Below are 25,882 nucleotides of genomic sequence, written 5' to 3' on the forward strand. Positions count from 1 at the left end.
GAATGACACATAAAACATTAATAATAAAACATCATTGATTAACATGTGAATTAAATAAAATACCAGAGCAAAAGGAGGCTACAGATTTTTGGTTATTCAGTAGCGCTACTATTCGTGGAAAAAAAGCTGATTTTATGTCTGGCTGAGGCAGCTTTGACAGTCCGGAGTCGCCTTCAAGAGGGAAGTGATTCAAAGAGTTTGTGGACAGGTTGAGAGGGGTCAGAGATGATCTTACCCGTTCGCTTCCTGGCCCTTGCAGTGCACAGTTCATCAATGGAGGGAAGGGTGCAGCCAATAACCTTCTCAGCTGATTGGATGATTCACTGCAGCCTCCGGATGTCATAATTGGTGGCTGAGCCAAATCAGACCATGATGGAGAAGGTGAGGACAGACTCTACGGTGGCCGTATAGAATTGTACCATCATTGCCTATGGCAGATTGTGCTTCCTCAGCTGCCGCAGGAACTACATCCTCTGTTGTGCCTTTATGACTGGAGTCGATGGTAGCCCCCCCCCCCCCCCCCCCCAACTTAAGGTCCTTGGAGATGATGGTTCTCAGGAACTTAGAAGACTCCACAGATGTGACTGTGGTGTTGTTGATGGTGAGTGGGGTGAGGGGAGGGGGAGCTCTCCTAAAGTCTACTATCAATTCCACAGTTTTAAGAGCATTGAGCTCCATGTTGTTGCGATGGCACCACAACGCCAGCTATGTCACTTCCTGTCTGTAGGCAGATTCCTGCCCATCCTGGATCAGTCCAATCAGGGTTATGTCGTCTGCAAACTTAGGAAGCTTGACAGAGATGTCAGTGGAGGTGCAGTTATTGGTGTAGAGAGAGGAGGAGAGGGGAGAGTACGCAGCCTTGCGGTGCTCCTATGCTGAGGGCTTGCGAGTCCGAGATGTGCTTTCCTAGCCTCACATGCTGCTTCCTGTCTGTCAGGAAGCTGGTGATCCACCGACAGAGGGGTACAGGAACAGTCAACTGGGAATGTTTGGAGTATAGTAGCTCTGGCACAATGTTGTTGAATGCAGAGCTAAAATCAACAAACAAAATCCTCGCATAGGTGGTCTAGGTGCTGGAGGATGAAGTGCAGGCCCAGGATGACTGGGCCAATAGATCTCGCCAATATTGGCTCGATATGCAAACTGAAGAGGGTCCAGCAGGGGGTTCGTGATATTTTTCAGCTTGGCCAGAACAAGCCTTTCAAGGGTCTTCATGACTAGAGAGGTCAATGCAACAGGCCTGTAGTCATTAAGACCAGTAATCCTTGTCTTTTTGGGTAGAGGGACAATAGTGGAGACTTTTCGTTGTGCTGACCACAGGCTTAGCAGATTTTAGTTTCTGCCTGTAGGTCGGAATAAGATGAACTAGACAATGATCAGAGAAACCCAGACCCGCCCGGGGAACAGAGCGATATGCGTTCTTAATTGACGTGTAACAGTGGTCAAGTGTTCTCTCCCATCTGGTGGGGTAGGTAACCTGAAGTCTGTACTTTGGAAGATCACGGCTGAGGTTAGCTTTGTTAAAGTCCCCCAAAACAATGACCAGATACCCAGGAACTCAGCCCTAATTTTCCGACTACCTAAACTGGGGGTGATTTACAGTAGCCATTTAACACACCAGCACCTTTGGTTTGAGGGAGGAAACCAGAGCATCGAGGAGAAACTTGCCCAGTGCAACTTCCATATTCCATATTAACTTCCTTAAATATTTTATATCCTGCATAGTACTGTTTTTGTTCCTGTAGTCATGCCTACATCTAGTTCTTGCCATCACGTGATTCCTTCCAGCTTCCCTTTATTAATATGTATCATGCTATATATTTTAATAGGACATCCTGTTGCTTTGTCTTACAGACTCTTCTACTCTATAGGGACACCTACAGCGTCCTCCATAATGTTTGAAACAAAGACCCATCATTTACTTTTTTGCCTCTGTACGCCATAATTTGAGATTTGTAATAGAAAAGATCACAAGTGGTTAAAGCGCACATTGTCAGATTTTATAAAAAGCCATTTTTATACATTTTGTTTCACCATGTAGAAATTACAGCTGTGTTTATAAAGTCCCCAATTTCAGGGCACCACAATGTTTGGGACACATGGCTTCACAGGTTTTTGTAATTGCTCAGGTGTGTTTAATTGCCTCCTTAATGCCGATATAAGAGAGCTCTCAACACCTAGTCCAGGGGTGGGGAACCTTTTCCATGTTGGAATGCCGCATTAAGTTAGCTGTAATCTAATAAGGCCGCATCCAAGAAACTTCAATTAGATATACTTCAAAATGTACATTATTTTGTAAAAATCTACTATGTACTAACTTCAAGAAAATGAAAACATTTTGTTAATTCTAAAGTTAACTAACCTATCAATGACTTTGTTGTGACTGCTTTTTGTGGGAAAGCATTTGAATATTTGATTGCAACATGGAGGTACGCAGTTTCAGCTGATCTTCTAGATGGGTATCCGTCATTTGTGACCTTAAGGGCGTCTTGATTTGGGTTAGGTAGGAGAATGTAGATTTGCAGCATTTAATGGTTGAAAAGCAAGAAAGCATTTTTCATGCATGTTGCCGAAGATGTGGGTATTCTATTGCATTTTTCCATATTTCAATCTGATCTTTCTTTCTGTCAAATAAGGACTTTAAAATGTCATCTTCTGAGAGCTCAATCAATTCCATCTGTAGTTCTTTAGGAGCCTTGGATACATCAACTTGGTGAGGTTGAAATGCTAATTTGAGTGTGATGTCATGATTTTCAAAGTCAGTGAACCTTTCATTGTATTCTTTAATTAATAAGTCTATAACAGCTGCGTATTCTTCAAATGATTCGCATGAATCCTCCTGTTCATCAATGACCTTCGCTAACTGGGGAAAATGTTCATCCGAAATTTCATTATGAAGAAGAAAAGTTTTGAAAAAATATAGTTTTTTTTTAGAAATGCTTGGATTTCTTGCCATGTCATATATAGACTTAGTTTTACCTTGCAAAGAAACATTCAAGTCATTTTGCTTTGACATCATATCACACAGAAATGCAGTATTTCTTTCGAGATCTTCTTTCAATAATTCACATTGCTGATTCTGTTCTTCATGAAATTTAACTATCTGTTCTCGCGAAGTTAAACATTTTGCTAACACCTGTCCCTGCGATAGTCAACACACTTTAGAATGATGCGGCAAATCCACACTGAATGCCTCATCATCCAACTTTAGCATATTACGAAACTGACGATGCTGTGTTGCATTTGCACGAATATAGTTAACAATACTTATAACTTGTTGCAAAGTGTCTCTTAAAATAGTAGATTTAGCAGAGATTTTGCTGATGTAAGATAAAATGAAAAGAAATTAGAGCATCTGGATCTGATAATACCTTTTTTATCTGTGCAATAAACCTTTCACGTTTTCCTGTCATTGAAGGTGCACCGTCTGTACATACACTCACTAAATTAACCAAATCCAGTCTAACTTCACGACATTTATCTGGAAAGTTGTTGAAGAACTTCCTCGTGTTCTACCCGTAAGAGTGCCCAAAGCGAGTAACTCTTCGTAGCAAAGAAAATTAACTGTTATGGCCCGAATGAAACCTGCGCCGATTCAGTAGTATCAGTTGATTCATCCAAAGTGATTGAATAATATATTTTTTTCTTTTGGAGTATTGCGTGAAGTTGTTCTGTTACGTTGAGGGCTAATTCATGCTGCTGATCAGTTATAGTTCTCCTTGAAAGAGGCAGTTGTTTATACTTTGAAACCTTATCGGGGTCTAAGCATCTTACAACTTCGACAATGCATTCTTTTACGATTTCTACATCGCTAAATGGCTTCCCTTTTCCCCCCGAGTATATAAGCTCCTTTATAAGTCGCTTCAGTAGCATTACCGCTCCTTGAAATAACTGCCTTTGCCTTTGCTTTTCATCTTTTAATTTCTGCAATGCAACCTTTCGCGCCTAATTTCGCGCCAGCGGACTCTCCCTGACATTTTCCCTCTCGTCAACCAGCCTCAGGTGGTGGTGGCACCAGCCAGGCCCGGAGGTTAACGTACATTCTAGAGTCGCATTAGAACTAAATCATGAGCATAACAGGTGTTAAAATAGGCCTCATGACTTACTAATGTTTTAATTGTGGCCGTCAGTCGGGGAGGTTTATTTTGTTGAATCTTTTAGTCTTTGGTATTTTAAATACGTTCATTTTAAGATTAAAATAAATACAATAAAAGACGAACAAAAACATAGTAATACAAATAAAAGGATTTGTTTCACAAAATTTGGATTCATTCAAACGGCCGCACTTATTGTCCTAGACGGCCGCAGGTTCCCCACCCCTGACCTAGCCTTTCCTCCAGTCTTTCCATCACCTTTGGAAACTTTTATTGCTGTTTATCAACATGGGGATCAAAGTTGTGCCAATGAAAGTCAAAGAAGCCATTATGAGACTGAGAAACAAGAATAAAACTGTTAGAGACATCAGCCAAACCTTAGGCTTACCAAAATAAACTGTTTGGAACATCATTAAGAAGAAAGAGAGCACTGGTGAGCTTACTAATTGCAAAGGGACTGGCAGGCCAAGGGAGACCTCCATAGCTTATGACAGAAGAATTCTCTCTATAATAAAGAAAAATACCCAAACACCTGTCCGACAGATCAGAAACACTCTTCAGGAGTCAGGTGTGGATTTGTCAATGACCACTGTCCGCAGAAGACTTCATGAACAGAAATACTGAGGCTACACTGCAAGATGCAAACCATTGGTTAGCTGCAAAAATAAGTTGGTGAGGTTACAGTTTTCCAAGAAGTACTTAAAAGAGCAACTGCAGTTCTGGAAAAAGGTTTGTGGACAGATTAACTTATATCAGAGTGATGGCAAAAGCAAAGTATGGGGGAGAGAAGGAACTGCCCAAGATCCAAAGCATACCACCTCACCTGTGAAACACGGTGGTGGGGGTGTTATGGGCTGGGCATCTATGGCTGCTGAAGGTACTGGTTCATTTATCTTCATTGATGATACGACAGTTGATGGTAGTAGCATAATGAATTCTGAAGTGTATAGACACATCCTATCTGCTCAAGTTGAAACAAATGCCTCAAAACTCATTGGGCGGCAGTTCATTCTACAGCAAGAGAATGATCCCGAACATACTGCTAATGCAACAATGGAGTTTTTCAAAGCTAAAAAATGGTAAATTCTTGATTGGTCAATGATCAAGTCAATCACCCAATCTGTACCCAATTGAGCATGCCTTTTATATCCTGAAGAGAAAACTGAAGGGGATTAACCCCCAAAACAAGCATAAGCTAAAGATGGCTGCAATACAGGCCTGGCAGAGCATCACCAGAGAAGCCACCCAGCAACTGGTGATGTCCATGAAGCGCAGACTTCAAGCAGTCAGTACATGCAAAGCATATGCAACAAAATACTAAACAAGACTACTTTCATTCACATGACATTGCTGTGTCCAAAACATTATGGTGCCCTGAAATGGAAGGTCTATGTATAAACACTGACACTGACAATGTGCACTTTAACCACATGTGATTTTTTTCTATTACAAATCTCAAATTGTGGTGTACAGATACAAATAAATAAATGATGGATCTTTGTCCCAAACATTATGGAGGGCACTGTATACCTCCCAATACCTCCCACCTCAACTCCGTCCAAGGACCCCGACAGTCTTTTCAGATGAGACAGAGGTTCACTTGCACCTCCTCCAACCTCATCCACTGTATCCGCTGTTCCAGGTGTGAACTGTAAATCGGCGAAACCGAGCGCAGGCTCAGCGATTGCTTCACAGACCACCTCCCACTCAGTCCTCCTTAACCTACCTGATCTCCCGGTTGCAAAACACTTTAACTCCTCCTCCTATTCTCACACTGACCTTTATGTCCTGGGCATCCTCCATTGTCAGAGTGAGGCCCAACGCAAATTGGAGGAACAGCACCTCATATTTCGTTTTTGGCAGCTTACACACCAGCGGTATGAACATTGACTTCTCTAACTTCAAGTAACCCTTGTTTTTCCTCTTTCTCCATCCCTTCCCCATCTCAGTTCTCTGACCAGTCTTACTGTCCCTGACTACATTTTATCTGCTTTGACGTTGTTATCTTCTCCCCGCTAACAATTATCTTTTCTACATTTTCCTTGATCACCATTACCTTTGTCATATTTACACATCTTACACTTCCTTATCTACGTATCTCCCTCTCCCCTGACATCAATCTGAAGAATGGTCTCGACCCGAAACATCATCCATTCCTTCTCTCCAGAGATGCTGCCTGTTCCGCTGAGTTACTCCAGCATTTTGTGTCATCAGTTGTAACTTCAAATATGGTACTAATCAAAGTGACCAAGCAGCAGCGGGGTTAGATGAGAAACAGACAAGCAAAAGAATGAACACTTCCAATAAATACTATTTTGGACTGGCTTTAATTTTAATTTATCATTTAAAAAAAAGAATTACTTTTCTATCAATCATCTCTCTGTAACCAGCCCTCTTCAAGATTTACCTTCAGAAACTGGTCAAACAACTGCTTGATGCTCTTCAGCCTTTGCCCCTGGACCACTCTCATTTGTTGAAAAAGCTTCTGTTGCTGCCTGAATAGGTTCTGCAGAAGAAATAATTCAAGAAGTTTATATCCCTTTGACTGTTCTCCTCACATTTCAAGCAGCATAATCCCTGGGATCTTGTTAACATTAGTTCAAGCACTGCAGCAAACCCAGTGCTTTACCAGCCTTGAAGATCCCTGTGGTGACTCCTCAACCCTGTTATGCAGGTCTCTGGGTAAATACTCACTCTCCTCTAGACCTAAATCAAGTCTTACTCCTTAAAGTTAAAATACTTCTCATGCATTGAACTTTAGTCTACTAAAGCTACCACAATCATTGGATGCACCCCCTCACCCCCCCCCCTGCATATTAAACTATTTCAGTGATCAAGCTGTGATTTCTTACAAATTAATAATTATAATTCACCACCATCATCACGACTGTGGTCTACATCCTGCCCCAGGCAGACATTCAGCTGGCATTGGAGGAGCTGCACACCATAGTAAAAAAAAACCCAAAAGGTGTGACCCACAGCTTTTCCTATAATCACAGGGGACTTCAACAAGGCCAGTTTGAAGAAGTAAAACTACCATGAGCATGGGACCTGCAATATCAGAGGATCAAATACCCTCGACCATTATTATTACTCCATCACCAAAGATGCCTAGTGTTCCACTATGAAAGAACATACCACCTGGCTGGGCTCCCTCCTCTGGAAAGGCAACAACCGAAGACCTCAACTCCAAAGTAGAGGAGCTCATCAGGAAAGGCAAAGGAACAACTCCATGACTGCTTCGCATCAGTAGATTGAGATGTTCAAAGATTGAACAACGGACCTAAACAAATATGCCTTGGTTGTTACTGACTTAATAATGAAATGTGTGGAGGAGTGTGCTCCTACCAAGACCATCTGAGTATTTCCTATTCAAAAGCCTTGGATGAACCAGAATGTCTGTAATCGACTGAGGACCAGATCTTGGGTATTCAAGTAAGGTGTTAGAGAATCATATATGAAGTCCAGGATCATGCAACCTTGATACGGCCATCAGAAAAACAGACAATTTTGGTCCAGAATGGTGGATGAGACGGACGTTTGGCAGATGTGGCAAACCATCACTACTTACAAGGCAAAACCAAGTGGTAGCTCTTGCAACAGTAAGGCATCACTCCCAGACAAGCTTGTTGTTTCCTACGCTCACTTTGAAAGAGAGAACATCAATGTACATTTTCACGGTGTCGCAGGGAGCTATATGTCCCTGCAATACAGTAATCTCAGTCTCTGAGACCGAATCAGAAGAACCTTCATGAGGGTGAGCCTTCTGAAATCATCCGGCCCCAATGGTGTATCTGGCCGTGTTCTTCAAAACTGTGTGGACCAGCTGGCTGAAGTTTTTGGCGATATCTTCAATCTCTCATTACTAAAATAGGAATAGGAATGGGAATACTTTATTGTCACATGTGACTAGGCACAGTGAAATTCTTTGCTTGCATACACAATGTATACAAATAGCAGCCACCTTCAGCGCTGACAAAGTTCCAAAGCACGCTGGCTCCCCTTTTGTTCCCCCCCTCCCCCCAACAGTTCCCCCATGCCGGGTCCCCATTGTTCTTTGTTCCCTCCCCCCCCCTCCCACTATTGTCCATTGTTCTTAAAGGTTCCCACCTGCTTTAAGTGAACAGCAATAATACCGGTGCCCCAGAAGACTGGCACTAATGTCCGTGGTGATGAAATGCTTTGCGAGATTGGTTGAAAAAATATATATTATTAAAAAAATAGGCTCGTATCTAGGTCTTTGGACGCAGCCGAAGTATCCCACTTCTGACACCACATTCATGTTCGTTTTCTAGGTCTGCACAAAACTTGAGTCTTCAATTTACAAGAGAAGTCTTTAATGCTTTACTCAATGCTGGCAGCAAGACAACTCAAAAATGGCTGCACACACACACACTGTCTAGACAGGAGAAACTATATACAAAACATCTCCATTTGTCCTGTGCAGCGCCACCTGCTTCACGGGAGGAGCAACGGTCCTCACACCGCACACAGTCCACCAAACATCACAAATGGTGCCAAAACAACAATCTTGCTTGCATAGTCAGCAAGACCAAAAGATGATTGTTGACTTCAGAAAATTGGGGATCCATGAACCTGGCTTCATCAAAACACCCCCATCAGTCTGAAGAAGGGTTTAATGATGGTTTAAGAAAGTCACCAGCTTCAAGTTTCTGGGTATGCATATCTCTGAAGATCTGTCCTGACCTCTGCATATTAGACATTAGACAATAGGTGCAGGGGTAGGCCATTCAGACCTTCAAGCCAGCATCGCCATTTACTGTGATCATGGCTGATCATCCACACTCAGTACCCCGTTCCTGCCTTCTCCTCATATCCCCTGACTCCGCTATCTTTAAGAGCTCTATCTAACGAAGCAATCACAAAGAGAGCTCATCAATGCCTCTGTTGCTTTGAAGATTGAGAAGTTTTGATGGGTTCAGGCATGAGACAGGAAAAAACTGAAAAAAAGAGATGGAGATGTAGGATTCCAAGTGGCAATGCCCCTGGCGGGGGTAAAAGGGGGCAGTGCCCCCTTTATGCAGATTTTTTTGATAATTGTACCTTGAAATGACACAATTTTCTTGCCTGTTTACCCTTAATTTCTCGATGGGTCTTCGCCACTCACACTCACAGGGAATCCCTCACTGCTCACACTCAAAGGGACCCCCCCATTACCTTTGCTCACACTCACAGGGAACCCCACTGCTCACTCACAGGAAACCCCTCACCTTTGCTCACTCACAAGGACCCCCTCACTGCTCACTCGCAGGGAATCCCTCACTGCTCACACTCACAGCGACGTCCCACCTTTACTCACACTCAGAGACTCTCCCCTCCGCTCACCAGGGCTCACACACACTACCTCTACTTGCTTTAAAACGCTTATGGACACCGACAAGGCCCCGGCACTGCAGATGTGCCCCGGCCTTTCTCAGCACAGTGCACACCCTCCCGCTGTCATCCCCAGGCCTCGCCTTGTCCCGCCCCCAGAAGCCTCTCCCCTCCAATCACCGCTCTATATCCTCAATCCCGCCCTCCCACGCCGCCTCTGACTAACACCTCTCTCCTCCAATCATCGTGCTGAATAATTATGTCCTGCTCCCCCCCCCCCCACTGTCTGCTGACAGACATCCCCCTCATCCAATGGGCGCCCTTGATCATCAATCCCGCCCCTACTGTCCTCCACCTCGCAGGCGCATCTAGAGAGAGAGGGGATGTAAACATTTCACCTTTATCGCGTCGTGTTTTCGAGGAGATGTGAATCACAGACGAACAGCACAAATAAAAACACACACACACATAAATACACACCCATCCAAGATCAGAATTTTAACAGTTACTAGACCAAGTGCAGACCCGTTGGGTCTGTTCCCCCAACACGCGGTTGCAGGGGGGGGAGGGAGCCTACGGCGTCACACACACACTAACCATCCCCCAAACACATGGGGGTGAAGGGGGGGAGAGGGGAAGGGGGGTAGGGTGGTGGGAGAGGGGGAGAAGAGGGGTGGGGGAGGGGATGTAAGAGGGGCGGGGCAGAGGTGGAGAGAGGGGATGGGGAGAGGGGTAGGGGAAGGGAGAGGGGTGGGGGAAGGGAGAGGGGTGGAGGAGGGGAAGAGTAGGGAGGGGGTGGGGAGGAGGGAGAGGGGTGAGGATAGAGGGAGATGGAGAGGGGGAGAGAGTGGGGAAGGAGGAGTGAGGGAGGGGGGAGAGGGGTGGGGGCGAGGGAGGGGGGAATGGGGGAAGAGTGGAGGGGAGGGGGAGAGGGGTGGGGGAGAGAGAGGGGAGTGTTGAGGGAGGGGGAGAGAGTGGGGAGGTAGGGGGAGAGGGTAAGAGTGAGGAGGAGAGAAAGGGGTGGGGGAGGGGAGAGGGGGAAGAGTGTGGAGGGAGGGGGAGAGTGGTAGGGAGAGAGGTAAGGGGGAGAGAGGGGGAGGAGTGTGGAGGGGGGGAAGAGTGTGGAGGGGGGGAGAGGATAAGAGTGGGGAGGGAGGGGGAAGAGAGAGGGGTGGGGGAAGGGGGGAGAGAAGTGGAAGAGTAGGGAGGGAGGGGTAGGGGGGAGTAGTGGAAGAGGGAGAGAGGGGTAGAGTGTGGAGAGGGGATGGGGGGAGAGAGGGAACCCGCGTCCCCGGCACTGCAAGCACTGTAAGGAAGCAACTCTACCACTGCACCACCGGATTTAATTCATTGTGAAACAAATTCTATCACCTAGTCTAGTGAATGCCTGAAGAATATGATGCATTCCAGATTTACCTCAAATTGACCATGTTAATTTCATTTCTATCCAAGCTCAATTTCCACCTAACCCTGTGCTACAATGAGCACACTAAATAAAAAAATCTCCATGTTGAACACTGGAGTTCAAATTATTACAATAAGCAGACAATGAAGTTAGCAATATGTATTAATTATTCATGATGACCACCTTGCTTGTGGTTTGATTTGGTTAATCAGTCAATTTAATGACTGAATTCTATTTTTCTTTGTTCATATTTAGTAATTAAATGGTTTGTTCTGTCCTCTGTAACATCACGTTGATTTTGTAAACGTACAAATCAGTGGGTTAAGCACTATTATTCAAGACAAAGTCTAGATACATACTTCTATTTTCTCTTCTTGGTCTTTGGCCTTCTGAATATCTTTCTCCCATTGCTGGAAGATTCCAGTGAACTGCTTGCAGTAATCATCAGACAGCTTTTGTCTAAATGAATAAAACAAAAAAAAGGATTAAATTATAGCATGGGTAATGTTTGCAATACCTATTCAGTAATCTGTTCTGGAAACAGCATCCATCATTATCAATACTACCCACAGTCGCTTCATATATCAGGAATAGCTGTAAGGCAGCTACTTAGGTCAAGTAAATGAGTGCAGAACTAATATTCTGTGCAGGGCAGCAGATATTTAGAAGAGATTCCACTCAGAACCAACTCACATTCCTTTCAAAAACATTTGGGATAGATTGTACAATAGGATTCAGGTGACCTCCTAGTTTCAATCACTGTCTGTTAGCAATGTTCGCTGGAATCATTGGCCTCCAGGCAGACAAAGCAAAGATCTATTGCTGGAATATGTACTAAACATATGTGACCTGCAAGTAAAGTCAGATATTGACAAATCATAGTTTAGGTTAAAACCACCAAGTTTTTTGTTTGGCATTGAAACAGCATACAAGTGACGAATCAACAGAACGATAGATCCAGATGCTTATATTGTTTCCCAAAGAAACCTTGGATTATAGCAAATTGCATTGTAAAAATAATTGATGTGGGAACAATGTGGAAAAGGGAGCTGAGGCTAGTTTCAGACTCGCAAAAACAACATTATTTTTCCTGCAGGATTTTCTAAAATAAAAGTGCTTTTAAAAGATATATTTTTATATTTGTTAGTGCAAGCTAAAAGTATTAAAGTCTGTTTCAATGGGCACCTGTGGATAAATAGCAGCTATGTTCTTTAGAAACAATGGTGACTAATTACTGCAGGGATGATACATGGAAAGTTATTTCCCCGCCACAACTTTTATTTCTGCATGTTTATTTCAAAAGTAAGCTTTAAGTGATTCTTTAGCTCACGATTAATATTGCGTTATAACTAATTTCAAATAGTGTTCCCTAATACATCAATCGTGTTATGTAAAATTCACATGATGGAAACACAAGTCATAGCACAACTACCTTCACCAAGAACTAAATACATCCGTTCATCAAAAAAATTAATAAACAATTTGAGTCCCAACTCTACTGTAACCTTTGTTAGCTGGTCAAATCCTTGATCTCAAGTTTTCAGGAAGGAGGACACATCATATAATCTGTATTTAAGAAGGAACTGCAGATGCTGGAAAATCGAAGGTACACAAAAATGCTGGAGAAACTCAGCGGGTGCAGCAATAATCTGTAGTTAGCTCATGACAAAGTGGGATCTTGTTTATATACAATGCCTGCCTGATACCTATTTTTGAAGTCAGGGTTGCATAACAGAGTTCCTACCCAGGTGATATGAACACAAATCTAGCATATAGATTTGTGGGGCTAATGGAAAGGATCATGGGATGGATTGCTAGACTGTTCTACAAAGACTTGGCATAAATATCATGGGCTGAATGCCCCCCTTTGCTGTAATTGATTTCAAAACCCTCATTTTTAGAAATGCATGTTATATGCCATTCCAAACCATCACAAGCTACTGCAAAAAAATGTGGGTAAGAAAACGGCTGATAAGGAAGGGGTTCACAAATGTGTGAAGTCTTTAAAATTCCAGCATCTGTAGCTTTTTTTATTTTTACACAGGCGTGGGTCTCTCCCAAAGTGCCATTTTAACACATGGTTTATGGGATTCATGATTTCTAGCCCTCAATCTCTTTATAGGAATACACAACAATCCAAGGAACAGTTGGCAATTTAGAATATATTCACTGCTTTGTGAGGGTCATTTTAGATGGGTTGTTGCTCTGCAATAGTTAAATACTGCTACTGACGTTTCAGTATCACTTCAAAGAAGTCTGCTTAATTCTGGTAGCAGATGGCCCACTTAATCAGTATCACAGATGGAAAGATTACCGGTGTTAATGTGTCATTTGTGCAATCTTTATATCAGGAAACCTGACTCAGTTTTGGTCCCTTTAAACATTGGGTGACGGGGTTTAATTGAGAAAGGTACCTCTTCTTTTCAAGAACAGATGCAATCTTTGTGCCAGATTAAAATTGGATTATCACTGAGAGCAAGTATAAAAGTATTATCAACGTCACTTTAACTTTTGGACTTCAGGAGGATTGGCACAGCACTTAATGTGTATTATTTAGTGGATATATGTCATGCTCACAAATATTACAGCTCCAATGTACAGGCAGCAACTAGCATGCCATGCCATTCTTCCCACAGCCTGGGCCGAAGAAAATATTGGGGTTCACCAGAAACTCAGATTCGTGGAATACATTGCTTTTTGTTGACCTTGACAAAAAATGAAGATGCACCCAAGTTGATTCAAATGCAATTCTGCATTTAAAATACAATTCTTTAGGTAGATATCTTAAATTGAATTGTTTTGAGATCAATGCACAATTAAGTGGTTGTGCAGTTGCCCAATGGCAATTATTAAACAAAAACTACTTGAAAGAAAACTTATTAAAAAATACATTGCTATGCAATTGCATGTGAAAGACATTTATCAAGGGGTCTACCTCCATGACTCTCTACTGGATGCGTAATAAATGTTTGCTTTCATGTATGTCTGAACAGAATTTTTTCTTCACTACCTTTCTTCTTGTTGCACTTTCCAAACTTGTTCTATCTTTTGGTTGCTGGTCTTTAATGAAGATTTAGTATACACCTCCAGTCGTTTCTTCTTTGCCAGGATAGCCTTATTAATATCAGCTGCAAAGGAAGTAACAAGCAATGAGGAGCCTAGGCTTTAACCCTTCCGTAATGAACCCCCTACTCTATCTGAAAGTTCCTTGTGAATGCATCTCAATTCCCTGCCACCTGCCAATATTGTTATTCTTCAAAGTTTGCAGTTGTGTATAGATTAGTTGATGTCTCAGTTCTAAGTCATTACCTGCATGTGAGGAATAGTTAGGAATATATTCTAAATATTGAATAATAGAAATAGGTCACCCACCCCAGCCCCCAATCATCATTATTCATCACAATCACTCCTAGTCTGAAGAAGGGTCTTCCTTCGCTCCAAAGATGCTGCCTGTCCCACTGAATTACTCCAGCAATTTGTGTCAACTTTTGATTTAAAACAGCATCTGCAGTTCTTTCCTACACATCACTATTTAACCTCTATATGAACAAATTGATCTAAATTCAATTATCCACCTTATACCCACACTTTTTTCTCCTCATCTATAATCCATTTTTCATGAGTATTGACCACAAACTAAAGGGAATTAATTCTACATCTTCACAACTCTATGCAGATATTTCGGCTCGACTCGGCTCGGTCTTCGGCTCGGCCCGGGCCTCCACCCCCCCTCTCCCACCTCTCTCCCTACCCCCCTCTCTCTCCCCACCCTCTCTATCCCCACCCTCTCTCTGCCCCTCTCTCTGCCCCTCTCTCTCTCTCTGCCTCTCTGCTGTCTCTGCCCCTTTCTTGCAGTCTGTGCCCTCTCTCTCCACCACCCTCCCTCTCCCTCTGTGCCTCTACCCTCTCTGTGCCTCTGCCCCTGTGCTTCTGCCCTCTCTGTGCCTCTGCCCTCTGTTTCTACCCCACTCCCTCGCTAGCTGAGCCTGCGAGTTGAGGGCTATGCGTGAGTGGATAGGGCGGGGAATGGGGTTAAAGGAGCAAATGAATAATATCAATATAATATCAAGGGGGGTGGTTAGTGTGTGTGGTGGTTAGTGTGTGTGTGAAGTCACAGGCCGCACCCCCCCCCCCCTCCGCAACCGCGCGTTGAGGGGAATGGGAACCAACGGGTCCCACTTGGTCTAGTATATTTTTAAAGTTGGGATTGTATCCGCTTCTACAGCATCCTCTGGCAGCTCCTTCCAGATGTGATCTGTCTTCTTAGTGAAAACGTTGTCCCCGAGTTCCTTGTTAAATCTTTCCCCTCTCACCTTTAGCTTAAGCCCTCTAATTTTTGAATACTCTACCCTGATCAAAAGACTGTAAGTGTTCACCTTGTCCATGTCACTCATGATCTTGTATACCTTAATAAGGTCACCCGTCAGCCTTCTACGTTCTAAAGATGAAAGTCCCAGCTTATTCAACCTCTCCTTAAAGCTCAAGCCCGCATGCCCAGGTAACATGTTACCTGGTGAATTTCTACTGCACACTTTCCAATTTAATTATATCCTTTATATAGCTGGGAGACCAAAACTGCACAAAAATATGGTCTAACCAATGACTTCTACAGCTGCATCATGATGTACCAACTTTTATACTCAATACCCTTCCCAATGAAGGCAAACAAGCTAAATGCACTCACCTCACTGTTCACCCGACTCACCACTTTTAGGGAACCATCCGCTTGTGTTCCTAGATCTCGCTGTTCTGCAACGCTCTTCGGGGTTCTACTATTTATTGTGTCTCCTCGATTGACATACCAAATGCAACACCTCACACTAGTCAGAATTAAATTCCATTTGCCATTTCTTGGACCAACTTCCCAACTCCATTGTCAGCCAAATGGTTAATGTATACAACATGACCCCTGCAACACTCCAATAGTCAAAGGCCTCCAATCCGAAAAACAATTCTCCACAACTACCCTTTGACTTCTTCCTTGAAGCCAATATTGAATCCAATTGGCGACTAGCTCATCTTGGATTCTCTGGAATCTGAGCTTCCACACTAGCCTCCCATATGGAATCTTGTCAAAGTATTTGCTAACGTCCATATAAAGAATGTCCACTGCCCTGCCTTCACTAATCTTTTTGGTGATCTCTTCAAAAAACACATTAAGATTTGTGAGACACAATTTCTCAAGCACAAAGCCAGGCTAACTATCCCTAAAGAGTCTATGCCTTTCCAAATGCTGGTGGATCCCGTCCCAAAAAAGGTATATCATCTGTTGTCAAAATAATGAGAGATATTAAGTGACCTATTGGCAAAATAAAAATAATATATGCAGATAAAATATTTTGTGGTTTTCTTGGTGCTGATGTAGGTCAAAGTAATCAATTGAACCCTACATAACTGGAGAAGTATGTCTCTAATCTTGTGCCCAATCCTCTTGCAATAAAGGCCATCATGCCATTTGCCTTTCTAATTGCTTGCCAATCCTGCATACTTACTTTCTGTGATCTATCTGTGATCTGAACACCAATATCTTTAAATCTCTCATCATTTAAATAAAATCTTTCCTTTCTATTTTTTCCATAAAGTTGATAAACACGTACCTTTCCACATTATATTCCATCTGTTATGTCCTTGTCTGTTCATTCAAACTGTAGATATTTTCCCGAAGGCCCCCTGCATCCTCCTTATATCTCACACGGACACCTTGCTTTGTTTCATCAGTAAACATGGACAGAGACAGAGACATGGACACCCCAGCAGCACTCCATCATTCACAGTCTCTTAACCAGAAATGGATCTGTTTACTCCTACTGTTTTATGTCCCCTAACCAATCCTCAACCAACATCTGTATAATATCAATATCGTAGACTCTAATTTTGTATAAAATCCTTTAGATTTTGCCTATTTCACATGCTACAACCTCTCAAAATGTCAACAGATTTGTCAAACATAGTTTCCTTTTAGCACAATCAAATTGGCTCTGTCACCCCAAGTGCACTGTTACCACTTCTTTAAGAACAGATTCCATTACTATGCAGATAGAGGAAACGATCCAAGGATTTTCTCAAAGCCTCCTTGAAAAATTGCAACCTCCTCACTGACTGCAGGAATCCCAGGCCCATATCAGCTCAAGATGGGAAAATTAATTTTGGATCATTATGAGAATCTGGAGTCCACACATTCGGACTATACAGAGGCCCAAGCAAAATAGTAAAAAGAGTTTGGACATTTCATAAACTAAACCAACCACACTGTGGAAGAGTCTATGATTCCCACGTGGCCTAATCAGTGACCTTATTTCCGGTAAAATAAGAGAGGAAACAAGTCATCCTCAATCTCAAGGACTGCCTAAAATGAATAGATTTCAGTATTTTGGAGCGGATTATCTCTGAGAGGAACAGAACTTTTTCTTTTGATACAACCTCCCAGCATATTCCATTATTGGGAGATTTAACCCGAATCTTCACAAAGCGGTATCTGCATGGACACAAGTAGAGGCATCAGGGACTATCAGTGGTTCATTTAGTACGTTACCCAGGGATCAGAAATATTGTTTTGAATGATTTCTTCATTAATAGAAGAACTAAACGTCTCATCATGGAGCTACAAAGACTATGTGATATGGGTAATGACAAAGAAATACTGCATCAGAGGATTTTGACAGCAGATTTGCCAAAATGAAGGGTTTACTGTATTCATGAAAGCTTCTATTCCAGAATTATGTGAAATCTTGTGTGAGGCGATTTTTATTGTGGTCTTAGTGCCTTGGATATTGGCCTTACACTATGATTGTAATAATTTTTTATCATACAATACCACTTCTAATGTGCACCAGGGACATAGACTAACCACACACATGAATTAGCTCACTTACTCAGATGCAATCCAATTTCCAGGCAATGAAATCCTCGGTTTCACAAAGTCTTAAAGCACGATTGACAGGATGTTTGCAACCTACATAAGATTCTTCCACCACTCCATTTTCATGCAGATTTCTGTGGCCAAGGATCTTTGGAACAAACCACAGACCCTATCTCCCATCTCCAGAATTCTCATTCCACCTTGTAGTTTCTTACCCTCTCCAGATCTATTGATCATCAACTGCCAACGTGCCATCGACCATCTTGATTTTTCAATCATCCTTACTCACTCTAACCTACTCACTTCTGAATTTGAAGCACTCTGTTCACTCAGAACCATACCTTATATTATCATCAAACCTGTCAACAAGGGGTAGTGCCATTGTGGTCTCTATCTCGCAGAAGACAAACAATGGCTCCCCAATACATTCTTAAACTTCCTGGACCATGACCCATCATTGTGATCAGGCCACTGTCTCCCAGATAGTCCCAGGTCTCACTTCCTCAGGATATCTTCGCTCCACAGCCTCAAGTTCAAGTGAGTTTTTTGTCATGTGTCCCTGATAGGACAATGAAATTCTTGCTTTGCTTCAGCACAACAGAACATAGTAGGCATTTACTACAAAAACAGATCAGTGTGTCCATATACCATAATATAAATATATACACACATGAATAAATAAACTGATGAAGTGCAAATAACAGATAATGGGTTATTAATAATCAGAGTTTTGTCCGAGCCAGGTTTAATAGCCCGATGGCTGTGGGGAAGTAGCTATTCCTGAACCTGGTTGTTGCAGTCTTCAGGCTGCTGTACCTTCTACCTGAAGGTAGCAGGGAGATGAGTGTGTGGCCAGGATGGTGTGGGTCTTTGATGATACTGCCAGCCTTTTTGAGGCAGCGACTGCGATAAATCCCCTCGATAGAAGGAAGGTCAGAGCCGATGATGGACTGGGCAGTGTTTATTACTTTTTGTAGTCTTTTCCTCTCCAGGGCGCTCAAGTTGCCGAACCAAGCCATGATGCAACCAGTCAGCATGCTCTTTACTGTGCACCTGTAGAAGTTAGAGAGAGTCCTCCTTGACAAACCGACTCTCCGTAATCTTCTCAGGAAGTAGAGGCGCTGATGAGCTTTCTTGATAATTGCATTAGTGTTCTCGGACCAGGAAAGATCTTCAGAGATGTGCACGCCCAGGAATTTGAAGCTCTTGACCCTTTCAACCATATAATGGTTGATATAAACGGGGTTTATGTCTCCAAGCTCTGGAGTCCCTTTGATCTTCTGCCCAAAACCACTAGCAGGATTACCCAAGCAGAAACTTTATTTTAGCCTGCTATTTCCCAACCAAACGTATTTCTTCCTTTCTTGATTCCATCCTTTCTCCCAGTCCAGTTCCTTCCCACTTACATCCATGACACCTCTGATATTGTCTTTTGCTTGGACAATTTCTAATACCCAGGCTCCAACTAGTTAATTAATTGTATAATTAATACCCAGGCTCCAGCTAGTTAATTGATTGTATAATTAATTTAGATCTCTATCCCTCACTAGAGTGGTCTATAAGGGATCTCTGCTTCTTTCTTCAAACGAGATCCAACAGTTCCCCTCCACCAGCAATCTAATTCATTTGGCTGAATTTGTTCTCTTAATAAATTCTCCTTCTTTCTCCTGATAAGAGGTGTAGCTAGCTGAACTAATTCCTACTTCAAATTTTCAAACTTTTTGTGAAACATCTACCATTACCATATTATTGCACGTATTGAATGAAAACATAGCAACTATGGCAAAGATCATGACCCAAATTGTTTTATACACATATATAAATTTGTACAATTTTGAAAAATTAAGATAAAGTATTGGGAACCGTCAAGCAGACACACTTTCTGTCTCCTCCTCCAACCTCATCTACTGTATCCGCTGTTCCAGGTGTCAACTTCTCTACATCGGTGAGACCAAGCGCAGGCTCGGCGATCATTTCGCTGAACACCTCCGCTCAGTCCGTCTTAACCTACCTGATCTCAGGTGGCTCAGCACTTCAACTCCCCCTCCCATTCCCAATCTGACCTTTCTGTCCTGGGCCTCCTCCATTGTTAGAGTGAAGCCCAACACAAATTGGAGGAACAGCACCTCATATTTCGCTTAGATAGTTTGCACCCCAGTGGTATGACCATTGACTTCTCTAACTTCAGTTAGCCCATGCTTTCTCTCTCCATCACCTTCCCAGTTCTCCCACTAGTCTTACTGACTCCGACTACATTCTATCCTTGTCCCGCCCCCTCCCCTGACATCAGTCTTGTAATGATGAGACACGAACGCACACTAAGATACAACACATGCTTATTAAATCACTTACAGCATAGGATCTGCATACGTTACAGCTCCGAGCTGCTACTTCTACTAGCTAGAGTAAGCGAGCTCTTGATACTATAAAGCACATACTAGGCGGAGCTACTACTAACACGCACTATAATTGGCTAGTATGAAATAGCCAATCTACAAGTCTGAAGAAGGGTCTGGGCCTGAAACGGTGGCCATTCCTTCTCTCCAGAGATGCTGCCTCACCTGCTGAGTTTCTCCAGCATTTAGTGTCTACCTTTGATTCCAACCAGCATCTGCAGTTCTTTCTTACGCTTTCTGTACATTGTGCTAGGTATTTTCTCCCTCAAGATGCTCTGTAACTACAACAGTGTTGCTTGCAAGGATGGGAAAGAAAATGCTCCGTTGTAAGAAGGAAGGATTATTACAAAATGCCATGCTAAATTCAGACTCCGATGTAGAACAGCTGCTTTAATAAACAAGTGTTTATAGACATTCTGTGAATGTTGTGAGTTCTTGTATAATCTGAAATACAATCATGTTATTTTTGGCAAATGTGTGGTGTCCGTATCTGTGTTGCAAAAAAATGTTGAAGATATTAAACCAATCATAATTCCCTTTCCTTTTTGCAAATAGAGGCTCCATTTTTATTGTAAGATGCAATTAACTCAAATAATTCTTAATTAGAGGATTTCAATTTTATTCATGTCTGCAACATCTGATCCAAAACTGATTTATTATAAAACTAAATGTATTAAGGATCATGTAATCTAATTAAAATTCCTGTTAATATATTTTGACATAAAAACACTTACCCCCAAATCGCTCAAGCATGGTCGCCACATCAGTACTACAAATACAGATAAGAATAATTAATAAGATCTATTTACCTACAGTGTCATTTAATATCAGTAGAACATATTCAAAATTAAAACAAAACTATTATAATTCTTTTGGGTTGAGGTAAAGGAATCCTAAACATACAGCAGAAATATAAATGGAATGTATTTGTTATATTAAAATATAGCATTAACACTGGCGGAGGAGACCTGAAGGGCAGTTCTGTTTGTTGTTCTTTCTGTTACTTTAACAGAACTGTCCACATTCATCATTCCTTCAGTGTCTAAATCCTGTAAATCCTTATCTAACAGCACTGTGGGAGAACAATCACCAGTATGACTGCAGCAGTTCAATAAGATTACTCAACTTTAGGTTTTTAATGTAGATGGGTTAATGTAGATAAGTGCTCGTCACACTAGTGCCGTCTACATCCCATAAATGAATTAAGACAACGCAGATGACAGAAATAAGATACAGTGTTTATAATGTGAATGTACATGTACCATAACTGACATAGCTCACAAGCTGTAAGAGTTCAGTAGGACTAACTCAAGAGTTTTATATTTTCTGTTTAGAACTGGATTTCTGTATTTCAGATTTCTTTTGCAAAATCTTCCAAGAGAGAAATGTTTTTTTTTATACTGTTTCTGAGAATTATTTTGCCAGTTAGTGCAATCTTTAGAGCAGACTGAATTTTAATTCTGGTAAGAGAAAATTAATCGAATGGAGTAAGATATGTTTTTAGAAGAAGCATCCATTTGCCTTCCTATTTCTGGTTTTGTCACCAAATAATAGAATGGAGTGCTAAGATGTCAGCTCTTTTCTTATTTGCAATGAGTCCTTTAATCAAAATATTTTGATGAGCCTTTACAACCAAGCTAATACAAAACTAAAAGTAGAAAATCATTGAATTCTAAGCAATCACTTAAAAGGAGAAGAAAATAACCGTAACTGAAAAGGACATAAAAATAATTTAGGCATAATTACCATACATGCTGAAAATTTACTAAAATGGTAATTCATACTTTAAGTAGAAAGGAAGACAGCTAACAGGAAGCAACAAAATTTAATTTAATTATTCATATAAATACAAAATTCAATATTATTTTGTAAATTTAACTCAAATAAAATGAATATAAAAGTGGGGCAGCTAAAAAACCTGACAAGTTTTCTGCTTAGACATTTGAAAGAACATTTTGACGAGTGGAATTCCCACCTACCAACCCCCCTCCTCACACACACACAGCATACAAAATATTGTTAAAAGTAATATTTTTGCAGTATATCAACTGTACAGTTAAAACCAATACCAGCTCTGGATTTGATATAACACTCTGATTTTTGTCTGGCATGGCGAAGGACTAATAAAAGTCAGGAGCACACTTTAATAGACGAATCTGGTTGTGGAAGTAAATGGTTAAATTGCCTATCAGGAATAATAAGAGGTACCGGGCAGTGGATTCATCATGGAATGAAAAGGATATTGCAATACAAATTCTTCAGTCAGCTGCTAATTGGTATGTTGTTCAAACATGTCCAGATGGGAATAGTAATCAGGTCATTATGCAGTGGCACATTATAAACTATCAGCATTCTCAGCAGTTCAGGTACACCCTCTGAAAAACAAACATTATCATTATTCTCCTTGAAAACATCTGATGGGTTTTAACAAAGGGTCATTGCACCTATGTTTCTCTCTCCACATGTACTATTTGATTGCTGAGTATTCCAGCACTTTCAGTTTTTATATACCAGTACAATCCAAATTCACTCATTTGAATCCAAATTCATAACATAGCTATAGGGAAAATGTAATTTTCTGATGCATTGTGAGCTCTTTGACGGGAGATCCAATTTATTTTTTGCAGCAGGTCCAATAAAGACCAATCATTACCACATTTCTTCCAGGTTCCTGATCAAATGGGAACTGCAGGCATGATGTTAAGCACATATTTAGTAGGACCTCGGAATAATGATACAGTTGCTTGCAATGCCTTGCGACCTACATTGTTACACAAAATCTGCACATTGAGGAATAGTATCCCTTGCAATCGTTGAACATGCCAGGCTTTTCTACAAATTCCTTAGCTTCTATATGAATGCAATCCAATAATCACCCTGTGCATCTTGGGTTTCAGCCACAGGAGCAAATCTAAGTATTTTCTTACTCAGATTGTTATAATCTGCAGAGATGTTAGCAGACATATCAGCTCTATCCAACAGGTTAAATGTTACACTTTAAAAGCTTGACAATGTCTCCAATGGGGTCCTTGAATGATTACAAAGCATAACGGTTGAGGGCCTTGACTACATAGACTTTATCCACCAGTAACAACAAACAGCATGTCTTATCCATGGAAGTTATAGACCTAGCGTGACAGATAGGCCCCCTGAGATATTAATGTGCTGACATAAAAAACGAAACCTCTGTATGTAGAGCTAGAATACAGGCTCGAATAGCTGCACCCACGTTGAGTTAATCTCTCTTGGGTACAAGCCCACCCCTTCTTTAGGTTCTACAGCACCTATCTTTAGCCCTATCTTCACAGTAAGCAGGTATAAAAGGATAGATATTGAAAAACGTGGCCACTGCAGTTTCTCTCAAAACATTCTCAAATGTTTACTGAAGATATTATTAGCACATCTCATATAAAGAAAACTATTCACAGGCATTCAAGTGAGAACATGCAAAGTTGTGATATTTATTGAGATTACAATATCAGTACATGAGTTCCCACTAACTATCTCTCTGCTCTCAACAGGGTTTTTGATAAATGCTCAGGAAATCTGTGTGTTAAAAGTCAAATTTCAGACCTTCAATTAAACTTGTAACTAATGACTGACAATATATTTAATTATCAACACCTCTCCTGCAGCATTTCCTGATAACTGAAATCATGCTTCAGCTAAATCCAGAAGTTAATGTGTTTGCATCAAGTTCCTATCAGTCCAACTGCTTTTACTATTTAATCACTCACCTGCTGGGCCATTCTTCGGAAAGTGAACCAAAATGTCACACATATTACCAAACGGCATCAAATAAAGTAATACATTAAAAAAATATTGTAAGAGATTAATCTTATTGCTATTTTCCTACCTGCAGAACTGTAATGCACGTCTGCTAAAGATATGAACATTCTAGCTTTTTTAAATTCAGAGTTTGTAAGGGCCATTCTTTGGAAAGTGAACCAAATGTCACATGTTACCAAATGGCATCACATAAAGTAATCCATTAAAATATTATTGTAAGAGATTAATCTTATTCATTACTATTTTCCTACCTACAGAACTATAATGCATGTCTGATAAAGATATAAACATTCTAGCTTTTTAAAATTCACAAGTGTTTGTAAGATAAAACTGAGTTATGAAAAAAATGCTTCCGTGTGAGGTCACACATGTAACCAGTCATATTTGACCTCTGACCCTAAACAAACATTATCAGCATAACATAAATATTTCACTTGCTAAAACAATATGAATCAAATATAGTATGAAACAATATACCGGCAATGCTTTCAGAATTAGAAGAGATGTATTCCACAATTTGTCATATTTTTGGTCACACACGTGACTAAGAATGGGCCTGCTAAATAAACCTACCTACCTGCCCTCAAGTGATTAAAACATCACCCATACTCTCAAAATTATATTATCAGTGAAAGGTGCTGCTCTGATCTTGACCGCTTTTGACTTACTGCGATATGATTTCTGAGAGAACGCCGCCACTTACGGCCATCATTTTTGGCCACCTTGCTCAGAGCCCCCCTCCACCGGACTGGACCAGAGGATTTTTCCCATCGATGTAAAATCAGAGAGATATTAATGTTTAATTTTTTTTTGCCATTCTCTCTGCTGCCCCCGCTGGCGGCAGGGGGGAGGAACTATAAAACCCGGAAGTGTCGTGCCTCACTCAGTCTCTGCCAGACGGAGGAAGCGAGAGGATCACGGCTCTCTGAGCAGCGAATAACACTGAACGCATGTCAACTCCACGGTGAGTTTCCGGGATGTGGTTTTCAGGAAATATGTTTGTTGTTTGCAAAGTGTTTGCCCAATTGGGTTGGCTTTTTAAAGGGCTTTCAGCAAACGTGTTTTGTTGGCTTGCAAAGTGTTTTTGTCCAACTGGCTTGTGTGTGTGTGTGTGTGTGTGTGTGTGTGTGTGTGTGTGTGTGTGTGTGTGTGTGTGTGAATGAGTCTGTGTGTGGGTGTGTGTGAATGAGTCTGTGTGTGAATGAGTCTGTGTGTGTATGTGAATGAGTCTGTGTGTGTGTGTGAATGAGTGTGTGTGTGTGTGTGAATGAGTCTGTGTGTATGTATGAGTCTGTGTGTGTGTGTGTGAATGAGTCAGTGTGTGTGTGAATGAGTCTGTGTGTGTGTGTGTGAATGAGACTGTGTGTGTGAGAGTGAGTCTGTGTGTGTGAATGAGTATGTGTGTGTGAATGAGTGTGTGAATGAGTGTGTGTGTGTGAATGAGTCTGTGTGTGTGTGTGTGTGTGTGAATGAGTGTGTGTGTGTGTGTGTGTGTGTGTGTGTGTGTGTGTGTGTGTGTGTGTGTGTGTGTGTGTGTGTATGTGTGTGTGAATGAGTCTGTGTGTGTGTGTGTGTGTGAATGAGTCTGTGTGTTGGTGTGTGAATGACAAGGAGCAGAGTGTGGGGGGGGGGGGTGAAGGGAGGAAGGGTGACTGAGTGAACTGCCAGCGTACCAGGCGTGAGTAACTGCACTGCCAGCCCACGAGCCGTGAGTAAGTGAACTGTCAGCCCACCAGCCGTAAGTGACTGAACTGCCAGCCCAATAATCCATTCAGTCCACCCTCTCCCCCTTCTCTCTCAGTCTGTCACCTGTTTTGGGCAGAATTTCTGGCAGTTTCTCAGCTGCCAGCCTGCCAGGTCCGAGTGACTGTACTGCCAGGCCTCAGTGACTGAGCTGCCAGCCCAAGAACCCATTCGGCCCACAATGTCTATACTAGCCCTCTGGAAACCAGTACCTTCGTCCCACAACACCCATACTAGCGCAACAGAAAGCCCCCCCCCCCCC

General features: G+C 41.8%; 1 protein-coding gene across 2 annotated transcripts in view; it reads right to left on the bottom strand.

The window, feature by feature from the left end:
- Positions 1-25,882, bottom strand: part of sycp3 (synaptonemal complex protein 3) — a 63,141-nt gene that overhangs the window by 12,812 nt on the left and 24,447 nt on the right. Inside the window, exons 4-7 of one of the 2 annotated variants that reach the window (XM_033042675.1) lie at positions 20,823-20,857; positions 13,844-13,961; positions 11,193-11,292; positions 6,502-6,600 (exon numbers count right to left, since the gene is read on the bottom strand). In XM_033042675.1, coding sequence (XP_032898566.1) covers positions 6,502-6,600; positions 11,193-11,292; positions 13,844-13,961; positions 20,823-20,857 — 352 coding nt within the window. The remainder of the gene's footprint in view (positions 1-6,501; positions 6,601-11,192; positions 11,293-13,843; positions 13,962-20,822; positions 20,858-25,882) is intronic. The other variant, XM_033042676.1, reaches the window with a different exon arrangement.

Source organism: Amblyraja radiata, chromosome 24 (genome assembly GCF_010909765.2).
Source record: "Amblyraja radiata isolate CabotCenter1 chromosome 24, sAmbRad1.1.pri, whole genome shotgun sequence".
NCBI classification, from domain to species: domain Eukaryota; kingdom Metazoa; phylum Chordata; class Chondrichthyes; order Rajiformes; family Rajidae; genus Amblyraja; species Amblyraja radiata.